This window comes from Dendropsophus ebraccatus, chromosome 10, assembly GCF_027789765.1.
Source record: "Dendropsophus ebraccatus isolate aDenEbr1 chromosome 10, aDenEbr1.pat, whole genome shotgun sequence".
NCBI lineage: Eukaryota > Metazoa > Chordata > Amphibia > Anura > Hylidae > Dendropsophus > Dendropsophus ebraccatus.
This window is the reverse complement of record NC_091463.1, coordinates 4,225,032-4,251,602: the sequence shown is the minus strand read 5'-3', so window position 1 is coordinate 4,251,602 and position 26,571 is coordinate 4,225,032. Positions and strand designations below refer to the sequence as shown.

Genomic DNA, 26,571 nt, shown 5'->3' with positions numbered 1-26,571 from the left:
CAGGAGACTTAGATGGCCGCTCCAGAACCTTCACTTTGTTCTGCTGTAGCCAGTGACTGATCATGACAACCAAAACATTAAATGGTCCTAATCAAAAGTTCCCATATCCTGGTGATTGTGACCTGATAACATGCACAGAAGGTGACACAAATAGACAAATATTTCGGCCATAACTGCCAGGAAAATTGTTTGGGATGCAAAGAAAAACCCACAAATAACATCAGCTGAAATCCAGGACTCAGAAACTAGCGGTGCGGCTGCTTCAGGATGCACAATGAGGAGACACATGTAGGAAAGTGGGCGGCACGGCCAGAAGAAGCCATTACTTATCTACAGTACACCAAACAGCACAGAGACACAAGCCGCAAAACTTCTGGAACACGGTCATTTGGGATGATGAGACCAAAATCCAACTTTTTGGCCACAACATAAATGTTACATTTGGAGAGGACTCAGCAAGGCTATGAGGGAAGGAGCACCATTCCTACTGCAAAGCACGGCCGTGGAGCGCTGAAGTTTTGGGAAGGTGTGAGCTGCAAAGGCACAGGAAGCTTTCAAGCTTAAAAAAGACTGCGGGAGGTGGTTGAATCGTCGCAACTTTTAGTGAGAAGATCGAAACGTTGCATCTCCTGTATTTTTTGCACTTTTTGTAATAAATAGCACTTTTTTTCACCTATGCTGGCTTGCTGCAGAACATCTTTGCATAGATAGATAGAGCAATAGGAGATAGAGCGATAGGAGATAGATAGATAGACAGATAGATAGATAGATAGATAGTAGATAGATAGTATATAGATAGGAGATAGATAGATAGATAGATAGATAGATAGATAGATAGAGCGATAGATAGATAGGATATAGATAGATAGAGCGATAGATAGATAGGATATAGATAGATAGATAGATAGATAGATAGATAGATAGGAGATAGATAGATAGATAGATAGATAGATAGATAGATAGATAGATAGATAGGAGATAGATAGGAGATAGATAGATAGGAGATAGATAGGAGATGGATAGATAGATAGATAGATAGATAGATAGGAGATAGATAGATGGATAGATAGATGATAGATAGATAGGAGATAGATAGATAGATAGATAGATAGATAGATAGATAGATAGATAGATAGGAGATAGATAGATAGAAAGATAGGAGATAGATAGATAGATAGATAGGAGATAGATAGATAGATAGGAGATAGATAGATAGGTAGGTAGGAGATAGATAGATAGATAGATAGATAGATAGATAGATAGGAGATAGATAGATAGATAGATAGATAGGAGATAGATAGATAGATAGATAGGAGATAGATAGATAGATAGATAGATAGATAGATAGATAGATAGGAGATAGATAGATAGATAGAGCGATAGATAGATAGATAGATAGATAGATAGGAGATAGATAGATAGATAGGAGATAGATAGATAGGAGATAGATAGATAGGTAGGTAGGAGATAGATAGATAAGAGATAGATAGATAGGAGATAGATAGATAAGAGATAGATAGATAAATAGAAAAAGCCGTGGCACTCGAAAATATAGTGAAGAAAAATAAGTGGTTTATTTGCCCAAACCCGCAACGTTTCGACCTAACAATAAGGTCTTTTTCAAGCAGTGTCTATAGTACATATGGCATAGTGTTACAATTTATACACAGCACACAAAATTAGCATCAGTGGTTACAAATCATTAATCAGTGTATCACAGCAACAGCTAGTAAACAAAACAAGTGGTGGCCATAGCAAATCAGGTATTGTGCTTTCTCCATGTGCACATCTCGTAGTGTATGAAGTGATCAAAAAGTGATCGCTCAACTGTATATAGATAGTGTCCATAAAAGAGTCCGTGCAATATAGGCATCATGGTGAGTGAGGATCCTCGAATTTCCTTATGTATTTTGTAAATAGGACTTTATTGGACTTTTGCACGGACTCTTTTATGGACACTATCTATATACAGTTGAGCGATCACTTTTTGATCACTTCATACACTACGAGATGTGCACATGGAGAAAGCACAATACCTGATTTGCAATGGCCACCACTTGCTGTGATACACTGATTAATGATTTGTAACCACTGATGCTAATTTTGTGTGCTGTGTATAAATTGTAACACTATGCCATATGTACTATAGACACTGCTTGAAAAAGACCTTATTGTTAGGTCGAAACGTTGCGGGTTTGGGCAAATAAACCACTTATTTTTCTTCACTATATTTTCGAGTGCCACGGCTTTTTCTATTTGTATATACCTAGCACCTGTGGTCGCAAGGGTGCATGCTGGAAGGCACCGAACCTACTTATCCTAAGGAGTGCTGCACTAAAGATTTCATTTGTAGATAGATAGATAGATAGATAGGAGATAGATAGGAGATAGATAGGAGATAGATAGATAGATAGATAGATAGATAGATAGATAGATAGATAGATAGTAGATAGATAGATAGTAGATAGATAGATAAATAGATAGATAGATAGATAGATAGATAGATAGATAGATAGATAGATAGATAGGAGATAGATAGATAGATAGATAGATAGATAGATAGGAGATAGATAGTAGATAGATAGATAAATAGATAGGAGATAGATAGATAGGAGATAGGAGATAGATAGATAGGAGATAGATAGATAGGAGATAGATAGATAGATAGATAGATAGATAGATAGATAGATAGGAGATAGATAGATAGATAGATAGATAGGAGATAGATAGATAGATAGATAGGAGATAGATAGGAGATAGATAGATAAATAGATAGGAGATAGATAGATAGATAGGAGATAGATAGATAGATAGGAGATAGATAGATAGATAGGAGATAGATAGATAGGAGATAGATAGTAGATAGATAGATAGATAGATAGGAGATAGATAGATAGATAGATAGATAGATAGATAGATAGATAGATAGATAGATAGGAGATAGATAGATAGATAGATAGGAGATAGGTAGGTAGGATATAGATAGATAGGTAGGTAGGATATAGATAGATAGATATCAAATAAACAAAAAATCCACGGCACTCTTGAAATAGATGAAAGGCGGGTGCCAACTGCAGCACCAAGGGTCCTTCGTGCACAATATAGTAGTCCAAAAATTGAGGTAGCACTCCAAAAATGAAAAAAATCAGTGGTTTATTATCTCACAAGCACAGCAGCAACGTTTCAGTGTCACAATGAACACCGTTTTCAAGCAAGTTTATGAGATAATAAACCACTGATTTTTTTCATTTTTTGAGTGCTACCTCAATTTTTGGACTACTAGATAGATAGGAGATAGATAGATAGATAGATAGATAGATAGATAGATAGGAGATAGATAGATAGATAGATAGATAGATAGATAGATAGATAGATAGATAGATAGATAGATAGATAGGAGATAGATAGATAGATAGATAGATAGGAGATAGATAGATAGATAGATAGATAGATAGGAGATAGATAGATAGGAGATAGATAGATAGATAGATAGGAGATAGATAGGAGATAGATAGATAGATAGGAGATAGATAGATAGATAGATAGATAGATAGATAGGAGATAGATAGATAGGAGATAGATAGATAGATAGATAGATAGGAGATAGATAGATAGATAGATAGATAGGAGATAGATAGATAGGAGATAGATAGATAGATAGGAGATAGATAGATAGATAGGAGATAGATAGATAGATAGATAGTAGATAGATAGATAGATAGATAGATAGGAGATAGATAGGAGATAGATAGATAGATAGGAGATAGATAGATTGATAGATAGATAGTAGATAGATAGGAGATAGATAGATATATAGGAGATAGATAGATAGATAGATAGATAGATAGATAGATAGATAGGAGATAGATAGATAGGAGATAGATAGATAGATAGGAGATAGATAGGAGATAGATAGATAGATAGATAGGAGATAGATAGATAGATAGGAGAGATAGATAGATAGATAGGAGAGATAGATAGGAGATAGATAGATAGATAGATAGATAGATAGATAGATAGATAGATAGATAGATAGATAGATAGATAAGAAATAGTTTTTTATGATGTTTCGGGGAGTTGGATCCTTTAGTTGCCTCCAGAAAAGTTGTGGCTGCGGCTTATACTGTGTATGTCCAGGGGTCATTCCTGGTTTTGTCTTTCCTATCTATATACTGTATATACTCTTGTTCCTTCTCCTCATCATCCCTCAGGTAACTGATGTGTTGTTTCTCTGCAGGGTCTTCCGGGTCCTCAGGGCGCCATCGGGCCACCAGGAGAAAAGGTAACGTGTAACATGTCCCATCTGCGGGGTCCTTCCCCAATAACATCTGCTGCATCTGTTCCCAGACCCCGGCCGTCCAGCTATGCGTATGTCTTCCCTTTCATGTCAGGAGTGGAGACAGGCATAAAGCATTAATAACACCACTGTTTACATAGATCCCATACAAGTGGAGCCATTAAACACACAGTAAATCACATGACATGTAATGTAAACGGCACGCTCCAAACATAAGCGTGAGACTGGTGTTACTCCACCGACCCCACCGCCTGCCCGGACTGATATTTTGGTGGTGGTCATCTAGAGTGCTCCTTGACTAGATAGCTGTTACCTCTGCCTGGGCAGTAATAGGCAGTGGCCGCTGCTGTGGTGTAGAGTTCCCTGAGCGTGTCACACAAAGTGCAGGAGAACATAACCTCTTGCCGATTCCTAACCCTCCTTATCTGAAGACCAGTCATAGATCAAGTCATAGATGTGCCCAGGCTGCTGCCCAACCACCCCCATTCCTACTCCTAGATGAACCCTAAAAAGACCCGTCTGAGTTACAAACATGAAGTACAGGTTATATAGCCATTGCTTATATTAAAGGGCTATTCCACTTAAACATAGCATTTGATATGTTGCTGCCCATGGTGAGACTAACAATTTACTTGTTGTCTATTCAGTCTCCTTCCCCAACTTCCCAGCTGCTGCTTTCTGCTGAAGACACAAAAATCTGTGTGTGAGCTTTTCTCTCTGTCTCCCCCTCCCTTCTGAGACAGATGATGTAAACAAGTCCCTGGCAGGCTGTATCTGCAACATTGTAGCTTCTTTGTAATGCTGGGAGGGTTTTTCTGACGTTGAGTTGCTGATGATATCCCTCCCGCCTTTACAGAGAAGCTACAATGTTGCAGATAAAGCCTGCCAGGGACTTTTTTGCATCAGTTGTCTCAGAAGGGAGGAGGAGAGGAAAGCTCACACACAGATTTTTGTGTCTTCAGCAGAAAGCAGCAGCTGATAACTGGGGGAAGGAGACTGAATAGATAATAACAAGTATGGAAGGCATTGTTAGTCTCATCATGGGCAGCAACATATCAGGAGTTATGTATGAGTGGAATACCCCTTGAAAGTTTACACACACAGATTTATGTGACAGATCAGTGAAGCAAAAGCCAGGAACAGACTATAAACAGGGAACAGGTCATAAAGTAAAGACTGAGATTTTTACTCTTTTCATATCCATTTCTGACTTTGGCTTCAACAATCTGCCAGATAAATCTGTCTGTAAACGCACCATAAGGCCATGTTCACGGAACGCCCGGTGCCAGAGAAGATCATCCCGGCCGGTACTGCAGAACCGGCCGGATGATCTTTACTGCCGCTGAATTTGATGCGCCCGCATTCGAATTCCCCGTTGTTTACAATGGAGCGTGTGGCTGGAGCCGCTGGCTCCATTGTGTGAACTGACAGGTTCTCTGCGGACGTTATTCACTGAATAGCGGCCGCAGAAAACTGACATGTCAGTTTCTTGCGGCGCCGCTAGGGATCCCGGCCGGAGCGTTTACTTTGTGTATGTATATATGTACTATGTGTATACACTCGGGCGGGATTCCCTCAAGTGCAGCATTGCGTACGTACTGTAGAAATCATGGCCGAGATTACTACGGTACTTATGTAGTGTGAACATGGCCTAAGGCCGGTGTCTGTGAAGATCATCCCGGCCGGTGCTACATTACTAGCCGGATGATCTTCATTTCTGTTGAATTGGGATGCAGGCTGTTGAAATCCTGTCCAGAGAATATACCATGTGTATGTATATATGTACTATGTGTATACACTCCGGACGGGATTCCAATACAACTTATCTTTTGCACTAATCACAATTTGCAACAACGGCCGTGATTTATGCCAAGGATATGTTGTGTGAACATGGCCTAACAGTGAAAAAGAAGTTTGCCTCCTCCTCTATTAATGGGTGATGTTCCCACTGGGTCACCTCTCTCCAGCACTTCACAGCAGGAATCCCTGGAGAGTCTACAGGAACGTTGTACACGGCCAGGAGGGATAACAGAGCGCTCTGGCTGCAGCTTCTCTCTCTAAGGGCCTGTTCACTCTGAGTAACATGTCAATTCTTTGAGAGGAGAGAGACGGAAGCTGAGGTGCGAGCCATCCCATAGAAACACTGAGGCAGGCAGGATTCCGTGGCAGAGAGCTCTTAGTGTGAACATACCCTAAAAACAAAGGGGCCGGGCAGTGCTTTTTCATCATCTGTCGGTGGAGTCTCAGGAAGAGCCCCCTACACCTTATACTTGTATTTAACAGCGGCTCCAACCCAATGGCTGCCCTATGATGAGAACAGATCCTACACGTCTCCAGAACTGCTGCTGTATGTCACAGACAGATCCTTCAGGCCACAGAGGGGGAACCTGCTACCCTCCAACTGCTGCAAAACTACAGTTCCCATTATGCCTGGCGAGCTAAAGCTTTGGCTGCCCTGGCATGAGGAGAGTTGTAGTTGGAAGACAGCAGGTTCCATATTGTTGGATTAGGCACAGAGCCGTGTATTCCAGCTACAGTGCAGTGCATCTCCAGGTTGGTTTGTCTCCATCACTGCACAATATGGAGATGATGGCTGAACATAAAGCTGTATACCAGATGCAATAATGGACGGGCTGTATGCAGGCTGATGCCGTAATAGACGGGCTGTATGCAGGATGCAATAATGGATGGGCTGTATGCAGGATGATGCAGTAATAGACGGGCTGTATGCAGGATGATGCAGTAATGAACGGGCTGTATGCAGGATGCAATAATGGATGGGCTGTATGCAGGATGATGCAGTAATAGACGGGCTGTATGCAGGATGATGCAGTAATAGACGGGCTGTATGCAGGATGATGCCGTAATAGACGGGCTGTATGCAGGATGCAATAATGGATGGGCTGTATGCAGGATGATGCAGTAATAGACGGGCTGTATGCAGGATGATGCAGTAATAGACGGGCTGTATGCAGGATGCAATAATGGATGGGCTGTATGCAGGATGATGCAGTAATAGACGGGCTGTATGCAGATTGATGCAGTAGTGGACGGGCTGTATGCAGGATGATGCAGTAATAGACGGGCTGTATGCAGAATGATACAGTAATGGAGGGGCTGTATGCAGGATGATGCAGTAATGGACGGGCTGTATGCAGGATGATGCAGTAATGGACGGGCTGTATGCAGGATGCAATAATGGACGGCCTGTATGCAGGATGATGCAGTAATGGACTGGCTGTATGCAGGATGCAATAATGGATGGGCTGTATGCAGGATGATGCAGTAATAGACGGGCTGTATGCAGGATGATGCAGTAATAGACGGGCTGTATGCAGGATGATGCAGTAATAGACGGGCTGTATGCAGGATGATGCAGTAATAGACGGGCTGTATGCAGGATGCAATCATGGATGGGCTGTATGCAGGATGATGCAGTAATAGACGGGCTGTACGCAGAATGATACAGTAATGGAGGGGCTGTATGCAGGATGATGCAGTAATAGACAGGCTGTATGCAGAATGATGCAGTAATGGACGGGCTGTATGCAGGATGATGCAGTAATGGACGGGCTGTATGCAGGATGCAATAATGGACGGCCTGTATGCAGGATGATGCAGTAATGGACGGGCTGTATGCAGAATGATGCAGTAATGGACGGGCTGTATGCAGGATGCAATAATGGACGGCCTGTATGCAGGATGATGCAGTAATGGGCGGGCTGTATGCAGGATGCAATAATGAACGGGCTGTATGCAGGATGATGCAGTAATAGACGGGCTGTATGCAGGATGATGCAGTAATGGATGGGCTGTATGCAGGATGATGCATTAATGGACGGGCTGTATGCAGGATGATGCATTAATGGACGGGCTGTATGCAGGATGCAATAATGGACGGCCTGTATGCAGGATGATGCAGTAATGGACGGGCTGTATGCAGGATGATGCAGTAATAGACGGGCTGTATGCAGAATGATATAGTAATTGACGGGCTGTATGCAGAATGATACAGTAATGGAGGGGCTGTATGCAGGATGATGCAGTAATAGACCGGCTGTATGCAGAATGATACAGTAATGGACGGGCTGTATGCAGAATGATGCAGTAATGGACGGGCTGTATGCAGAATGATGCAGTAATGGACGAGCTGTATGCAGGATGATGCAGTAATAGACAGGCTGTATGCAGGATGATGCAGTAATGGACGGGCTGTATGCAGGATGATGCAGTAATGGACGGGCTATATGCAGGATGATGCAATAATGGACGGGCTGTATGCAGGATGCAATAATGGACGGGCTGTATGCAGGATGATGCAGTAATGGACGGGCTGTATGATGCAGTAATGGACGGCCTGTATGCAGGATGCAATAATGGACGGGCTGTATATATGATGCAGTAATGGACGGGCTGTATGATGCAGTAATGGACGGCCTGTATGCAGGATGCAGTAATGGACGGGCTGTATATATGATTCAGTAATGGACGGCCTGTATGCAGGATGCAGTAATGGACGGGCTGTATATATGATTCAGTAATGGGCGGGCTGTATGCAGGATGCAGTAATGGACGGGTTGTATATATGATGCCGTAACGGACGGGCTGTATGATACAGTAATGGATGGGCTGTATATATGATGCAGTAACGGACGGGCTTTATGATGCAGTAAAGGACGGGCTGTATGATGCAGTAGCGAACGGGCTGTATGATGCAGTAACGGACTGGCTGTATGATGCAGTAACGAATGGGCTGTATCATGCAGTAACGGACGGGCTGTATAATGCAGTTACGGACGGGCTGTATGATGCAGTAATGGACGGTCTGTATGCAGGATGCAGTAATGGACGGGCTGTATGCAGGATGCAATAATGGACGGGCTGTATATATGATGCAGTAATGGACGGGCTGTATATATGATGCAGTAGTGGACGGGCTGTATGCAGGACGATGCAGTAATGGACGGGCTGTATGCAGGATGATGCAGTAATGGACGGGCTGTATGCAAGATGCAGTAATGGACGGGCTGTATGCAGGATGCAATAATGGACTGGCTGTATATATGATGCAGTAATGGACGGGCTGTATGATGCAGTACTGGACGGCCTGTATGCAGTATGCAGTAATGGACGGGCTGTATGCAGGATGCAGTAATGGACGGGCTGTATATATGATGCAGTAATGGACGGGCTGTTTGCAGGATGCAGTAATGGATGGGCTGTATATATGATGCAGTAATGGACGGGCTGTATATATGATGCAGTAATGGACGGGCTGTATATATGATGCAGTAATAGACGGGCTGTTTGCAGGATGCAGTAATGGACGGGCTGTATATATGATGCAGTAATGGACGGGCTGTATATATGATGCAGTAATGGACGGGCTGTATATATGATGCAGTAATGGACGGGCTGTATATATGATGCAGTAGTGGACGGGCTGTATGCAGGATGATGCAGTAATGGACGGGCTGTATGCAAGATGCAGTAATGGACGGGCTGTATGCAGGATGCAATAATGGACTGGCTGTATATATGATGCAGTAATGGACGGGCTGTATGCAGGATGCAGTAATGGACGGGCTGTATGCAGTATGCAGTAATGGACGGGCTGTATGCAGGATGCAGTAATGGACGGGCTGTATATATGATCCAGTAATGGACGGGCTGTTTGCAGGATGCAGTAATGGACGGGCTGTATATATGATGCAGTAATGGACGGGCTGTATATATGATGCAGTAATGGACGGGCTGTATATATGATGCAGTAATGGACGGGCTGTATATATGATGCAGTAATGGACGGGCTGTTTGCAGGATGCAGTAATGGACGGGCTGTATATATGATGCAGTAATGGACGGGCTGTTTGCAGGATGCAGTAATGGACGGGCTGTTTGCAGGATGCAGTAATGGACGGGCTGTTTGCAAGATGCAGTAATGGACGGGCTGTATATATGATGCAGTAATGGACGGGCTGTATATATGATGCAGTAATGGACGGGCTGTTTGCAGGATGCAGTAATGGACGGGCTGTTTGCAGGATGCAGTAATGGATGGGCTGTATATATGATGCAGTAATGGACGGGCTGTATATATGATGCAGTAATGGACGGGCTGTTTGCAGGATGCAGTAATGGACGGGCTGTATATATGATGCAGTAATGGACGGGCTGTATATATGATGCAGTAATGGACGGGCTGTATATATGATGCAGTAATGGACGGGCTGTTTGCAGGATGCAGTAATGGACGGGCTGTATATATGATGCAGTAATGGACGGGCTGTATATATGATGCAGTAATGGACGGGCTGTTTGCAGGATGCAGTAATGGACGGGCTGTATATATGATGCAGTAATGGACGGGCTGTATATATGATGCAGTAATGGACGGGCTGTATGCAGGATGCAGTAATGGACGGGCTGTATATATGATGCAGTAATGGACGGGCTGTATATATGATGCAGTAATGGACGGGCTGTTTGCAGGATGCAGTAATGGACGGGCTGTATATATGATGCAGTAATGGACGGGCTGTTTGCAGGATGCAGTAATGGACGGGCTGTATATATGATGCAGTAATGGACGGGCTGTATATATGATGCAGTAATGGACGGGCTGTATATATGATGCAGTAATGGACGGGCTGTATATATGATGCAGTAATGGACGGGCTGTATATATGATGCAGTAATGGACGGGCTGTTTGCAGGATGCAGTAATGGACGGGCTGTTTGCAGGATGCAGTAATAGACGGGCTGTTTGCAGGATGCAGTAATAGACAGGCTGTATATATGATGCCGTAACGGACGGGCTGTATAATGCCGTAACGGACGGGCTGTATGATGCAGTAACGGACGGGCTGTATGATGCAGTAACGGACGGTCTGTATCTGTGCCGCACATCACCCGCTCTGGATACACAGCAGCTTCACAAGAGACGCAGCGATTCTGGTTAATATGATAATTCTATTCATTCCGTGTAACAAAGATAGAAACATTAGATTTTCCTTTAAGCCTGAGAGAGTTTGCGTCGTCCCTCTAAGAAGTCAGTACACAGCAATGATTATTTGTAGATGAGATTATTCAGCATTTGATGTACTCGGGCTGCGGGCGCTCCCGCCACCGGCTACAGTGATGAGCGCTCCCATTTACATAAGCTTCCATATTCATAAGGACACAATGCGGAAACTTTGGGAAATATTGTTCACTTGGCAAAGTGGAAGCTGAAAGTCTGAATTGATGTTGTTGTGATTTTCAGGGACCGTTGGGAAAACCTGGTTTGCCTGGAATGCCGGGAGCAGATGGTCCACCTGTAAGTATCATCCATGGCCGTCCTTCTGTGTGTGATGTGTGCGAGGATGGAAATTACCATAATGCAGCGTAAGGTGCCTGTCAGTCCTGGATGGGACCGCTGGGATGTGTTCAAGGGGATGAGGTCTAAGGGCCCTATTCCACCGGACCATTATCGTTTGCATAATCGTTAACGATTAACGATCTCAAACGACCACTATTGCGAAAGACCTGAAAACGTTCACTCATTTCCATGGAACGATAATCGTTACTTATGATCGTAATTGCAATAGTTTTTCTTCGCTATTTATTCGCTAATGCGTTCGCATCTATTGCGAACGACTGAACGATGTTTTATTCAATGCGAACGATTTGCGAACGAGCAACGATAAAAATAGGTCCAGGTCTTATATAGCGATCAACGATTTCTCGTTCGGTCGTTAATCGTTAGCTGCATTTCAACCGAACGATTATCGTTTAGATTCGAACGATTTAACGATAATCTGAACGATAATTGTCCGGTGGAATAGGGCCCTAAAGCTTTAGCCCCTGCAGCTGTCCTGAGTGACCCCCGCCAGCTACACACTGCCCCCTATACACGAGCATGGCCTGAGGCTTACACCCCTCCCGTGCAGGCAATAGGAACTATAGACGGCCAAGGAAACCTCGAGATGTTTGATATGCTCAGGTTCACTTATGTCTGTTGATCTAGAGCTGTCCAATATGGCGAGGGGGCCACAGGCCTTAAAGGGAATCTGTAAGCTGCAATTCAGGTTCCAGACTGCTGACACTGTTATATAGAGGTCAGGAGACACCTGGGACCCCTCATATATCTGTCTATGTTCCAGGTACTATACAGGGGCTGCGCACATACATCTACTATACAGGGGCTGCTCACATACAGGTACTATACAGGGGCTGCTCACATACAGGTACTATACAGGGGCTGCTCACATACAGGTACTATACAGGGGCTGCTCAGATACAGGTATTATACAGGGGCTGATCATATACATCTACTATACAGGTGCTGCTCACATACAGGTACTATACAGGTGCTGCTCACATACAGGTACTATACAGGTGCTGCTCACATACAGGTACTATACAGGTGCTGCTCACATACAGGTACTATACAGGTGCTGCTTACATACAGGTACTATACAGGTGCTGCTCACATACAGGTACTATACAGGTGCTGCTCACATACAGGTACTATACAGGTGCTGCTTACATACAGGTATTATACAGGTGCTACTCACATACATCTACTATACAGGTGCTGCTCACATACATCTACTATACAGGTGCTGCTCACATACATCTACTATACAGGGGCTGCTCACATACAGGTACTATACAGGGGCTGCTCAGATACAGGTATTATACAGGGGCTGATCATATACATCTACTATACAGGTGCTGCTCACATACAGGTACTATACAGGTGCTGCTCACATACAGGTACTATACAGGTGCTGCTCACATACAGGTACTATACAGGTGCTGCTCACATACAGGTACTATACAGGTGCTGCTTACATACATCTACTATACAGGGGCTGCTCACATACAGGTACTATACAGGGGCTGCTCACATACAGGTACTATACAGGTGCTGCCCACATACATCTACTATACAGGGGCTGCTCACATACATCTACTATACAGGGGCTGCTCACATACAGGTACTATACAGGTGCTGCTCACATACAGGTACTATAAAGGGACTACGCACATACATCTACTATACAGGTGCTACTCACATACAGGTACTATACAGGGGCTGCTCACATACAGGTATTATACAGGGGCTGCGCACATACATCTACTATACAGGTGCTGCTCACATACAGGTACTATACAGGTGCTGCTCACATACAGGTACTATACAGGTGCTGCTTACATACAGGTATTATACAGGTGCTTCTCAAATACATCTACTATACAGGTGCTGCTCACATACAGGTACTATACAGGTGCTGCTCACATACAGGTACTATACAGGTGCTGCTCACATACAGGTACTATACAGGTGCTTCTCACATACATCTACTATACAGGTGCTGCTCACATATAGGTACTATACAGGTGCTGCTCACATATAGGTACTATACAGGTGCTGCTCACATACAGGTACTATACAGGTGCTGCTCACATACAGGTACTATACAGGTGCTGCTCACATACAGGTACTATACAGGGGCTGCTCACATACAGGTACTATACAGGTGCTGCTCACATACATCTACTATACAGGTGCTGCTCACATACAGGTATTATACAGGAGCTGCTCACATACATCTACTGTACAGGTGCTGCTCACATACAGGTACTATACAGGTGCTACTCACATACAGGTACTATACAGGTGCTGCTCACATACATCTACTATACAGGTGCTGCTCACATACATCTACTATACAGGTGCTGCTCACATACATCTACTATACAGGTGCTGCCCACATACAGGTACTATACAGGTGCTGCTCACATACATCTACTATACAGGTGCTGCTCACATACAGGTACTATACAGGTGCTGCTCACATACAGGTACTATACAGGTGCTGCTCAAATACAGGTATTATACAGGTGGCGCTCACATACAGGTACTATACAGGTGCTGCTCACATACAGGTACTATGCAGGGGCTGCTCACATACAGGTATTATACAGGGGCTGCTCACATACAGGTACTATACAGGTGCTGCTCACATACATCTACTATACAGGGGCTGCTCACATACAGGTACTATACAGGTGCTGCTCACATACAGGTACTATACAGGTGCTGCTCACATACAGGTACTATACAGGTGCTGCTCACATACAGGTATTATACAGGTGCTGCCCACATACATCTACTATACAGGTGCTGCTCACATACATCTACTATACAGGGGCTGCTCACATACATCTACTATACAGGTGCTGCTCAAATACAGGTATTATACAGGGGCTGCTCACATACATCTACTATACAGGGGCTGCTCACATACAGGTACTATACAGGTGCTGCTCACATATATCTACTGTACAGGTGCTGCTCACATACATCTACTATACAGGGGCTGCTCACATACAGGTACTATACAGGTGCTGCTCACATACAGGTACTATACAGGTGCTGCTCAAATACAGGTATTATACAGGTGGCGCTCACATACAGGTACTATACAGGGGCTGCGCACATACAGGTACTATGCAGGGGCTGCTCACATACAGGTACTATACAGGGGCTGCTCACATACAGGTATTATACAGGGGCTGCGCACATACAGGTACTATGCAGGGGCTGCTCACATACAGGTACTATACAGGTGCTGCTCACATACATCTACTATACAGGGGCTGCTCACATACAGGTACTATACAGGTGCTGCTCACATATATCTACTATACAGGGGCTGCTCACATATAGGTACTATACAGGTGGCGCTCACATACAGGTACTATACAGGTGCTGCTCACATACATCTACTATACAGGGGCTGCTCACATACAGGTACTATACAGGTGCTGCTCACATACAGGTACTATATAGGTGCTGCTCACATATATCTACTGTATAGGTGCTGCTCACATACATCTACTATACAGGGGCTGCTCACATACAGGTACTATACAGGTGCTGCTCACATACAGGTACTATACAGGTGCTGCTCACATACAGGTACTATACAGGTGCTGCTCACATACATCTACTATACAGGGGCTGCTCACATACATCTACTATACAGGTGCTAATCACATACATCTACTATACAGGGGCTGCTCACATATAGGTACTATACAGGTGCTGCTCACATACAGGTACTATACAGGGGCTGCGCACATACAGGTACTATGCAGGGGCTGCTCATATACAGGTACTATACAGGGGCTGATCACATACAGGTACTATACAGGTGCTGCTCACATACAGGTACTATACAGGTGCTGCTTACATACAGGTATTATACAGGTGCTTCTCACATACATCTACTATACAGGTGCTGCTCACATATAGGTACTATACAGGTGCTGCTCACATACAGGTACTATACAGGTGCTGCTCACATACAGGTACTATACAGGTGCTGCTCACATACAGGTACTATACAGGTGCTTCTCACATACATCTACTATACAGGTGCTGCTCACATATAGGTACTATACAGGTGCTGCTCACATACAGGTACTATACAGGTGCTGCTCACATACAGGTATTATACAGGTGCTGCTCACATATAGGTACTATACAGGTGCTGCTCACATACAGGTACTATACAGGTGCTGCTCACATACAGGTACTATACAGGTGCTGCTCACATACAGGTACTATACAAGTGCTGCTTACATACAGGTATTATCCAGGTGCTGCTTACATACATCTACTGTACAGGTGCTGCTCACATACAGGTACTATACAGGTGCTACTCACATACATCTACTGTACAGGTGCTGCCCACATACAGGTACTATACAGGTGCTGCTTACATACAGGTACTATACAGGTGCTGCTCACATACATCTACTATACAGGTGCTGCTCACATACAGGTACTATACAGGTGCTACTCACATACAGGTACTATACAGGTGCTGCTCACATACATCTACTATACAGGGGCTGCTCACATACATCTACTATACAGGTGCTGCTCACATACATCTACTATACAGGTGCTGCTCACATACAGGTACTATACAGGTGCTGCTCACATACATCTACTGTACAGGTGCTGCTCACATACATCTACTATACAGGTGCTGCTCACATACAGGTACTATACAGGGGCTGCTCACATACATCTACTGTATAGGTGCTGCTCACATACATCTACTATACAGGGGCTGCCCACATACATCTACTATACAGGTGCTGCCCACATACATCTACTATACAGGGGCTGCTCACATACAGGTACTATACAGGTGCTGCTCACATACAGGTACTATACAGGTGCTGCTCAAATACAGGTATTATACAGGTGGCGCTCACATACAGGTACTATACAGGGGCTGCGCACATACAGGTACTATGCAGGGGCTGCTCACATACAGGTATTATACAGGGGCTGCTCACATACAGGTACTATACAGGGGCTGCTCACATACATCTACTATACAGGTGCTGCTCACATACATCTACTATACAGGTGCTGCTCACATACAGGTACTATACAGGTGCTGCTCACATACAGGTACTATACAGGTGCTGCTCACATACAGGTACTATACAGGTGCTGCTCACATACATCTACTATACAGGTGCTGCTCACATACAGGTACTATACAGGGGCTGCTCACATACATCTACTATACAGGTGCTGCTCACATACAGGTACTATACAGGTGCTGCTCAAATACAGGTATTATACAGGTGGCGCTCACATACAGGTACTATACAGGGGCTGCGCACATACAGGTACTATGCAGGGGCTGCTCACATACAGGTATTATACAGGGGCTGCTCACATACAGGTACTATACAGGGGCTGCTCACATACAGGTACTATACAGGGGCTGCTCACATACATCTACTATACAGGTGCTGCTCACATACAGGTATTATACAGGTGCTGCTCACATACATCTATTATACAGGGGCTGCTCACATACATCTACTATACAGGTGCTGCTCACATACAGGTACTATACAGGGGCTGCTCACATACATCTACTATACAGGTGCTGCTCACATACAGGTATTATACAGGTGCTGCTCACATACATCTACTATACAGGTGCTTCTCACATACATCTACTATACAGGTGCTGCTCACATACATCTACTATACAGGTGCTGCTCACATACATCTACTATACAGGTGCTGCTCACATACATCTACTATACAGGTGCTGCTCACATACAGGTACTATACAGGTGCTGCTCACATACAGGTACTATACAGGTGCTCCCCTCCATCACTCCCTTCATCGCTCCCTCCATCATCCCCTCCATCGCTCTCTCTATCATCTCCTCCATCATCCCCTCCATTGCTCCCTCCATCGCTCCCTCTATCATCTCCTCCATCATCCCCCCCATTGCTCCCTCCATCGCTCCCTCTATCATCTCCTCCATCTTCCCCCCATTGCTCCCTCCATCGCTCCCTCTATCATCTCCTCCATCATCCCCCCCATTGCTCCCTCCATCGCTCCCTCTATCATCCCCCTCCATCGCTCCCTTTATCATCCCCTCCATCATCCCCCCCATCGCTCCCTCTATCATCCCCCAATTGCTCCCTCTATCGCTCCCTCCATCGCCCCTCCATCATTCCCTCAATTGCTCGGTCTATCACTCCCTCCATCATTCCCTCCATCATTCCCTCCATCACCCCCTCCATTGTCCCCTCCATCATCCCCCCCATGGCTCCCTCTATCTCTCTCTCCATCGCCCCCTCCATCACTCTCTCCATCGCCCTCTCCATCACTCTCTCCATCGCCCTCTCCATCGCCCCCTCCATCGTCCCCTCAGCGTGTGAGATGTGAGGAGGCTGCAGGTACTGCTAATTGTTAATCTTATTGCGTGTATTCTACATTCTGCAGGGTCATCCAGGTAAAGAAGGTCCCCCAGGAGAGAAAGGAACCCAGGTACGATGGTCTTGTCCTCAGGGTGAGGGGAATTACATAATGATATATGTACAGCTGGTATAACCTGGGTATCTCCTGTGTATATAATTATATATACAGCTGGTATAACCTGGGTATATACTGTATATAATTATATATGTACAGCTGGTATAACCTGGGTATCTCCTGTGTATATAATTATATATACAGCTGGTATAACCTGGGTATATACTGTATATAATTATATATGTACAGCTGCTACAACCTGGGGATGTCCTGTATATAATGATATATGTACAGCTGGTATAACCTGGGTATATACTGTATATAATTATATATGTACATCTGGTATAACCTGGGTATCTCCTGTATATAATTATATATGTACAGATGGTATAACCTGGGGATGTCCTGTATATAATTATATATGTACAGCTGCTACAACCTGGGGATGTCCTGTATATAATGATATATGTACAGCTGGTATAACCTGGGTATCTCCTGTGTATATAATTATATGTACAGCTGGTATAACCTGGGTATATACTGTATATAATTATATATGTACAGCTGGTATAACCTGGGTATCTCCTGTATATAATTATATATGTACAGATGGTATAACCTGGGTATATACTGTATATAATTATATATGTACAGCTGGTATAACCTGGGGATGTCCTGTATATAGTTATATATGTACAGCTGGTATAACCTGGGTATCTCCTGTATATAATTATATATGTACAGCTGGTATAACCTGGGTATATACTGTATATAATTATATATGTACAGCTCATATAGCCTGGGGATCTCCTGTATATAATTATATACGTACAGCTGGTATAACCTGGAAATATCCTGTATATAATTATATATGTACAGCTGGTATAACCTGGGTATATACTGTATATAATTATATATGTACAGATGGTATAACCTGGGTATATACTGTATATAATTATATATGTACAGCTGGTATAACCTGGGTATATACTGTATATAATTATATATGTACAGATGGTATAACCTGGGTATATACTGTATATAACTATATATATACAGCTGGTATAACCTGGGGATGTCCTGTATATAGTTATATATGTACAGCTGGTATAACCTGGGTATATACTGTATATAATTGTATATGTACAGCTGGTATAACCTGGGTATATACTGTATATAATTATATATGTACAGCTGGTATAACCTGTATATAGTGATATGGAGTATGCTGGTATAACCTGTGTATGATAATTCATGGGGTACATAGTGATTTTCCGCTTATACATTTCCAGTTTTGTTCAGTTTTTCCTTCTTTGCTCATTATTTTCGGTGACCCAGATTCTGCTCCCATTGGAGATGAGCTGCAGTCCAGCAGTGTGACCACCAGGTGGCGGTGGTGTTCTGCCATCCCTTCACCTTTCAGTCATTTGTGTTCCGTTCTATTTGCCTTGATATTGGAGTTTATTCTGTGATGTGGCTGAGAGAGAGTTAATTCCCTTCCATCCCATTCTTCTGTTTTATACCATGTATTAGCGCTGACACGTATAGATGCCACCTACATTATTATGTAAGTTGGGGATAAATTGTAACACTTTACTTCCCCTTGGCCTGATGATATTACCTTGTTTAATTGCTGATGGTCTCATCCTGTGTGATAGGTGAGAAGCTTATAATAATGCAGTCAGTCGGTTATTACAGTAGTAGCTGAGCCGTATCACCCTGCCTTCATCTCTGACTGTTGTAGCAGAGCTGTCTGTGCGCAGTGCTGGTGCAGACGCGTATTACCAGCCTTGGGTTATCAGCAATAAACTGCTCGGAATTGACATAAATCTTCTATTTCCTGCTCAATCTTTCAGGTTTCTGTATGACAGGCCCGGCAAGCAGAATATATTACACATTAAACTGCGCCTAGAACTGTGTGTGTGTATATATATATATATATCTATAGCCATCACGCTCTTCCTCCCTGTGGGCACTAAAGGAAAGAGAAATCATTTTATAAATAGGAATGGCACCCCAGGCCGGCGGTGACAGCTTGTATTTTATTAGAGAGCGCTCAGGAATGAGTGACAGGTTAACTTTCTGCAGAGGGAAGCAGTCGCCGAGCTGACCTACAAATAGGATAGCGCCGGATCCAACATCCTGTATGGCGGATAGTATCACCCACCGCGGTGCTGCCGCTGATCAATGCTTCTGATTATCTCTGATTGAAACTCCCTGCCCTTCCCCAACATAGTGCTGTTCATCCTGAGCTTCCTGGTTCATGGATAGAATACTGAAACAACAGTGTAGACTATAGATGGGGATAGTACTAGAAGGAAGGACAGGGTGTGATAGTACCAGAGGGATAGGACGGGGTGTGATAGTACTAGAGGGATAGGACGGGTGTGATAGTACTAGAGGGATAGGACGGGGTGTGATAGTACTAGAAGGATAGGACGGGGTGTGATAGAGGGATAGGACGGGGTGTGATAGTACTAGAGGGATAGGACGGGGTGTGATAGTACTAGAGGGATAGGACGGGGTGTGATAGAGGGATAGGAGGGGGTGTGATAGTACTAGAGGGATAGGAGGGGGTGTGATAGAGGGATAGGAGGGGGTGTGATAGTACTAGAGGGATAGGACGGGGTGTGATAGTACTAGAGGGATAAGACGGGGTGTGATAGAGGGATAGGAGGGGGTGTGATAGTACTAGAGGGATAGGACGGGGTGTGATAGAGGGATAGGACGGGGTGTGATAGTACTAGAGGGATAGGACAGGGTGTGATAGTACTAGAGGGATAGGACGGGGTGTGATAGTACTAGAGGGATAGGACGGGTGTGATAGTACTAGAGGGATAGGACAGGGTGTGATAGTACTAGAGGGATAGGACGGGGTGTGATAGTACTAGAGGGATAGGACGGGGTGTGATAGTACTAGAGGGATAGGACGGGGTGTGATAGTACTAGAGGGATAGGACGGGGTGTGATAGTACTAGAGGGATAGGACGGGGTGTGATAGAGGGATAGGACGGGGTGTGATAGTACTAGAGGGATAGGACGGGGTGTGATAGTACTAGAGGGATAGGACGGGGTGTGATAGAGGGATAGGACGGGGTGTGATAGTACTAGAGGGATAGGACGGGATGTGATAGTACTAGAGGGATAGGACGGGTGTGATAGTACTAGAGGGATAGGACAGGGTGTGATAGTACTAGAGGGATAGGACGGGGTGTGATAGTACTAGAGGGATAGGACGGGGTGTGATAGTACTAGAGGGATAGGACGGGGTGTGATAGTACTAGAGGGATAGGACGGGGTGTGATAGTACTAGAGGGATAGGACGGGGTGTGATAGAGGGATAGAACGGGGTGTGATAGTACTAGAGGGATAGGACGGGGTGTGATAGTACTAGAGGGATAGGAGGGGGTGTGATAGTACTAGAGGGATAGGACGGGGTGTGATAGTACTAGAGGGATAGGACGGGGTGTGATAGAGGGATAGAACGGGGTGTGATAGTACTAGAGGGATAGGACGGGGTGTGATAGAGGGATAGGACGGGGTGTGATAGTACTAGAGGGATAGGACGGGGTGTGATAGTACTAGAGGGATAGGACGGGGTGTGATAGTACTAGAGGGATAGGACGGGGTGTGATAGTACTAGAGGGATAGGACGGGGTGTAATAGTACTAGAGGGATAGGACGGGGTGTGATAGTACTAGAGGGATAGTGCGGGGTGTGATAGTACTAGAGGGATAAGACGGGGTGTGATAGAGGGATAGAACGGGGTGTGATAGTACTAGAGGGATAAGACGGGGTGTGATAGAGGGATAGAACGGGGTGTGATAGTACTAGAGGGATAAGACGGGGTGTGATAGAGGGATAGAACGGGGTGTGATAGTACTAGAGGGATAGGACGGGGTGTGATAGTACTAGAAGGATAGGACGGGGTGTGATAGTACTAGAGGGATAGGACGGGGTGTGATAGAGGGATAGGACGGGGTGTGATAGTACTAGAGGGATAGGACGGGGTGTGATAGAGGGATAGGAGGGGGTGTGATAGTACTAGAGGGATAGGACGGGTGTGATAGTACTAGAGGGATAGGACGGGGTGTGATAGTACTAGAGGGATAGGACGGGGTGTGATAGAGGGATAGAACGGGGTGTGATAGTACTAGAGGGATAGGACGGGGTGTGATAGTACTAGAGGGATAGGACGGGGTGTGATAGAGGGATAGAACGGGGTGTGATAGTACTAGAGGGATAAGACGGGGTGTGATAGAGGGATAGAACGGGGTGTGATAGTACTAGAGGGATAAGACGGGGTGTGATAGAGGGATAGGACGGGGTGTGATAGTACTAGAGGGATAGGACGGGGTGTGATAGAGGGATAGGACGGGGTGTGATAGTACTAGAAGGATAGGGCGGGGTGTGATAGTACTAGAGGGATAGGACGGGGTGTGATAGAGGGATAGGACGGGGTGTGATAGTACTAGAGGGATAGGACGGGGTGTGATAGTACTAGAGGGATAGGACGGGGTGTGATAGTACTAGAGGGATAGGAGGGGGTGTGATAGTACTAGAGGGATAGGACGGGGTGTGATAGAGGGATAGGACGGGGTGTGATAGTACTAGAGGGATAGGACGGGTGTGATAGTACTAGAGGGATAGGACGGGGTGTGATAGTACTAGAGGGATAGGACGGGGTGTGATAGTACTAGAGGGATAGGACGGGGTGTGATAGTACTAGAGGGATAGGACGGGGTGTGATAGTACTAGAGGGATAGTGCAGGGTGTGATAGTACTAGAGGGATAGGACGGGGTGTGATAGTACTAGAGGGATAGTGCAGGGTGTGATAGTACTAGAGGGATAGGACGGGGTGTGATAGAGGGATAGGACGGGGTGTGATAGTACTAGAGGGATAGGACGGGGTGTGATAGTACTAGAGGGATAGGACGGGGTGTGATAGTACTAGAGGGATAGGAGGGGGTGTGATAGTACTAGAGGGATAGGACGGGGTGTGATAGAGGGATAGGAGGGGGTGTGATAGTACTAGAGGGATAGGACGGGGTAAATGGGGATAGAATACTAAGGCTACTGTGCATTTAGTTAATAACTTTGTATCCATAATCAATAAAAGGGGCGTGTCTGACAGGAAACCATCAATCCTTGAGCTGCCAATCATGTCTGCAGCCTATTGTTTGGCTGGATGTATCTGATGTATTGTTTTCCTGTATGCCGTGTACAGATGCTAATAGATGAGAGCTCAGGACTCAGATGTGGCTGAATGTTATCCGGACGCCGGTTATTTTCCATATGGAGGGAAGGTTCTCGCCTGTATACATATTAAGCAGCATCGGCCTGGTCGGCTATAATCAGTGCCGGGTGCCACGCTGTCTGTGCCGGATCCATCTCCCGGTTGCCAGGCGACAGCACAGAAACTTAATTCAAAGTTTAAACACAGATCAGAACGGTTGGAAAACAAAGAGGACGCCACACAGTGCTGTGTACACACCGCAACACCGCTGTCTGTCACAGCACTAATCATACCTGCCAGAGGGATGATAGGAGCTGTAGTCCCCTGTCTGCTGATTACTGACTATCCTCAGGCTATTGTATGATGGGAGCTGTAGTACAGCAGAGGGGACCTGTGATCAGTACAGCAGAGGGGACCTGTGATCAGTACAGCAGAGGAGGGGACCTGTGATCAGTACAGCAGAGGGGACCTGTGATCAGTACAGCAGAGGGGACCTGTGATCAGTACAGCAGAGGGGACCTGTGATCAGTACAGCAGAGGAGGGGACCTGTGATCAGTACAGCAGAGGAGGGGACCTGTGATCAGTACAGCAGAGGGGACCTGTGATCAGTACAGCAGAGGGGACCTGTGATCAGTACAGCAGAGGGGACCTGTGATCAGTACAGCAGAGGGGACCTGTGATCAGTACAGCAGAGGAGGGGACCTGTGATCAGTACAGCAGAGGGGACCTGTGATCAGTACAGCAGAGGAGGGGACCTGTGATCAGTACAGCAGAGGGGACCTGTGATCAGTACAGCAGAGGGGACCTGTGATCAGTACAGCAGAGGGGGGGACCTGTGATCAGTACAGCAGAGGGGGGGACCTGTGATCAGTACAGCAGAGGAGGGGACCTGTGATCAGTACAGCAGAGGGGACCTGTGATCAGTACAGCAGAGGAGACCTGTGATCAGTACAGCAGAGGGGACCTGTGATCAGTACAGCAGAGGAGACCTGTGATCAGTACAGCAGAGGAGACCTGTGATCAGTACAGCAGAGGGGACCTGTGATCAGTACAGCAGAGGGGACCTGTGATCAGTACAGCAGAGGGGACCTGTGATCAGTACAGCAGAGGGGACCTGTGATCAGTACAGCAGAGGAGGGGACCTGTGATCAGTACAGCAGAGGAGGGACCTGTGATCAGTACAGCAGAGGAGGGGACCTGTGATCAGTACAGCAGAGGAGGGGACCTGTGATCAGTACAGCAGAGGGGACCTGTGATCAGTACAGCAGAGGGGACCTGTGATCAGTACAGCAGAGGAGGGGACCTGTGATCAGTACAGCAGAGGAGGGGACCTGTGATCAGTACAGCAGAGGAGGGGACCTGTGATCAGTACAGCAGAGGAGGGACCTGTGATCAGTACAGCAGAGGAGGGGACCTGTGATCAGTACAGCAGAGGAGGGGACCTGTGATCAGTACAGCAGAGGGGACCTGTGATCAGTACAGCAGAGGAGGGGACCTGTGATCAGTACAGCAGAGGAGGGGGGGACCTGTGATCAGTACAGCAGAGGAGGGGACCTGTGATCAGTACAGCAGAGGGGACCTGTGATCAGTACAGCAGAGGAGGGGACCTGTGATCAGTACAGCAGAGGGGACCTGTGATCAGTACAGCAGAGGAGGGGACCTGTGATCAGTACAGCAGAGGGGACCTGTGATCAGTACAGCAGAGGAGGGGGACCTGTGATCAGTACAGCAGAGGGGACCTGTGATCAGTACAGCAGAGGGGACCTGTGATCAGTACAGCAGAGGAGGGGACCTGTGATCAGTACAGCAGAGGGGACCTGTGATCAGTACAGCAGAGGAGGGGACCTGTGATCAGTACAGCAGAGGGGACCTGTGATCAGTACAGCAGAGGAGGGGACCTGTGATCAGTACAGCAGAGGAGGGGACCTGTGATCAGTACAGCAGAGGGGACCTGTGATCAGTACAGCAGAGGAGGGGACCTGTGATCAGTACAGCAGAGGGGACCTGTGATCAGTACAGCAGAGGGGACCTGTGATCAGTACAGCAGAGGGGGGGACCTGTGATCAGTACAGCAGAGGAGGGACCTGTGATCAGTACAGCAGAGGAGGGGACCTGTGATCAGTACAGCAGAGGGGACCTGTGATCAGTACAGCAGAGGAGACCTGTGATCAGTACAGCAGAGGGGACCTGTGATCAGTACAGCAGAGGAGACCTGTGATCAGTACAGCAGAGGAGACCTGTGATCAGTACAGCAGAGGGGACCTGTGATCAGTACAGCAGAGGGGACCTGTGATCAGTACAGCAGAGGGGGACCTGTGATCAGTACAGCAGAGGGGACCTGTGATCAGTACAGCAGAGGAGGGGACCTGTGATCAGTACAGCAGAGGAGGGACCTGTGATCAGTACAGCAGAGGAGGGGACCTGTGATCAGTACAGCAGAGGAGGGGACCTGTGATCAGTACAGCAGAGGGGACCTGTGATCAGTACAGCAGAGGAGGGGACCTGTGATCAGTACAGCAGAGGAGGGGACCTGTGATCAGTACAGCAGAGGAGGGGACCTGTGATCAGTACAGCAGAGGAGGGACCTGTGATCAGTACAGCAGAGGAGGGGACCTGTGATCAGTACAGCAGAGGAGGGGACCTGTGATCAGTACAGCAGAGGGGACCTGTGATCAGTACAGCAGAGGAGGGGACCTGTGATCAGTACAGCAGAGGAGGGGGGGGACCTGTGATCAGTACAGCAGAGGAGGGGACCTGTGATCAGTACAGCAGAGGGGACCTGTGATCAGTACAGCAGAGGAGGGGACCTGTGATCAGTACAGCAGAGGGGACCTGTGATCAGTACAGCAGAGGAGGGGACCTGTGATCAGTACAGCAGAGGGGACCTGTGATCAGTACAGCAGAGGAGGGGGACCTGTGATCAGTACAGCAGAGGGGACCTGTGATCAGTACAGCAGAGGGGACCTGTGATCAGTACAGCAGAGGAGGGGACCTGTGATCAGTACAGCAGAGGAGGGGACCTGTGATCAGTACAGCAGAGGAGGGGACCTGTGATCAGTACAGCAGAGGGGACCTGTGATCAGTACAGCAGAGGAGGGGACCTGTGATCAGTACAGCAGAGGGGACCTGTGATCAGTACAGCAGAGGGGACCTGTGATCAGTACAGCAGAGGAGGGG

The 26,571-nt window shown here is 46.0% G+C and overlaps 1 protein-coding gene across 2 annotated transcripts in view; it reads left to right on the top strand.

The window, feature by feature from the left end:
* The window catches only part of COL5A1 (collagen type V alpha 1 chain), a 217,881-nt gene that overhangs the window by 132,515 nt on the left and 58,795 nt on the right, over positions 1–26,571 (top strand). For both annotated transcript variants that reach the window (XM_069986748.1, XM_069986747.1), the window contains exons 24-26: positions 4,238–4,282; positions 11,562–11,615; positions 18,127–18,171. In XM_069986748.1, the coding sequence (XP_069842849.1) occupies positions 4,238–4,282; positions 11,562–11,615; positions 18,127–18,171 (144 nt within the window). The remainder of the gene's footprint in view (positions 1–4,237; positions 4,283–11,561; positions 11,616–18,126; positions 18,172–26,571) is intronic.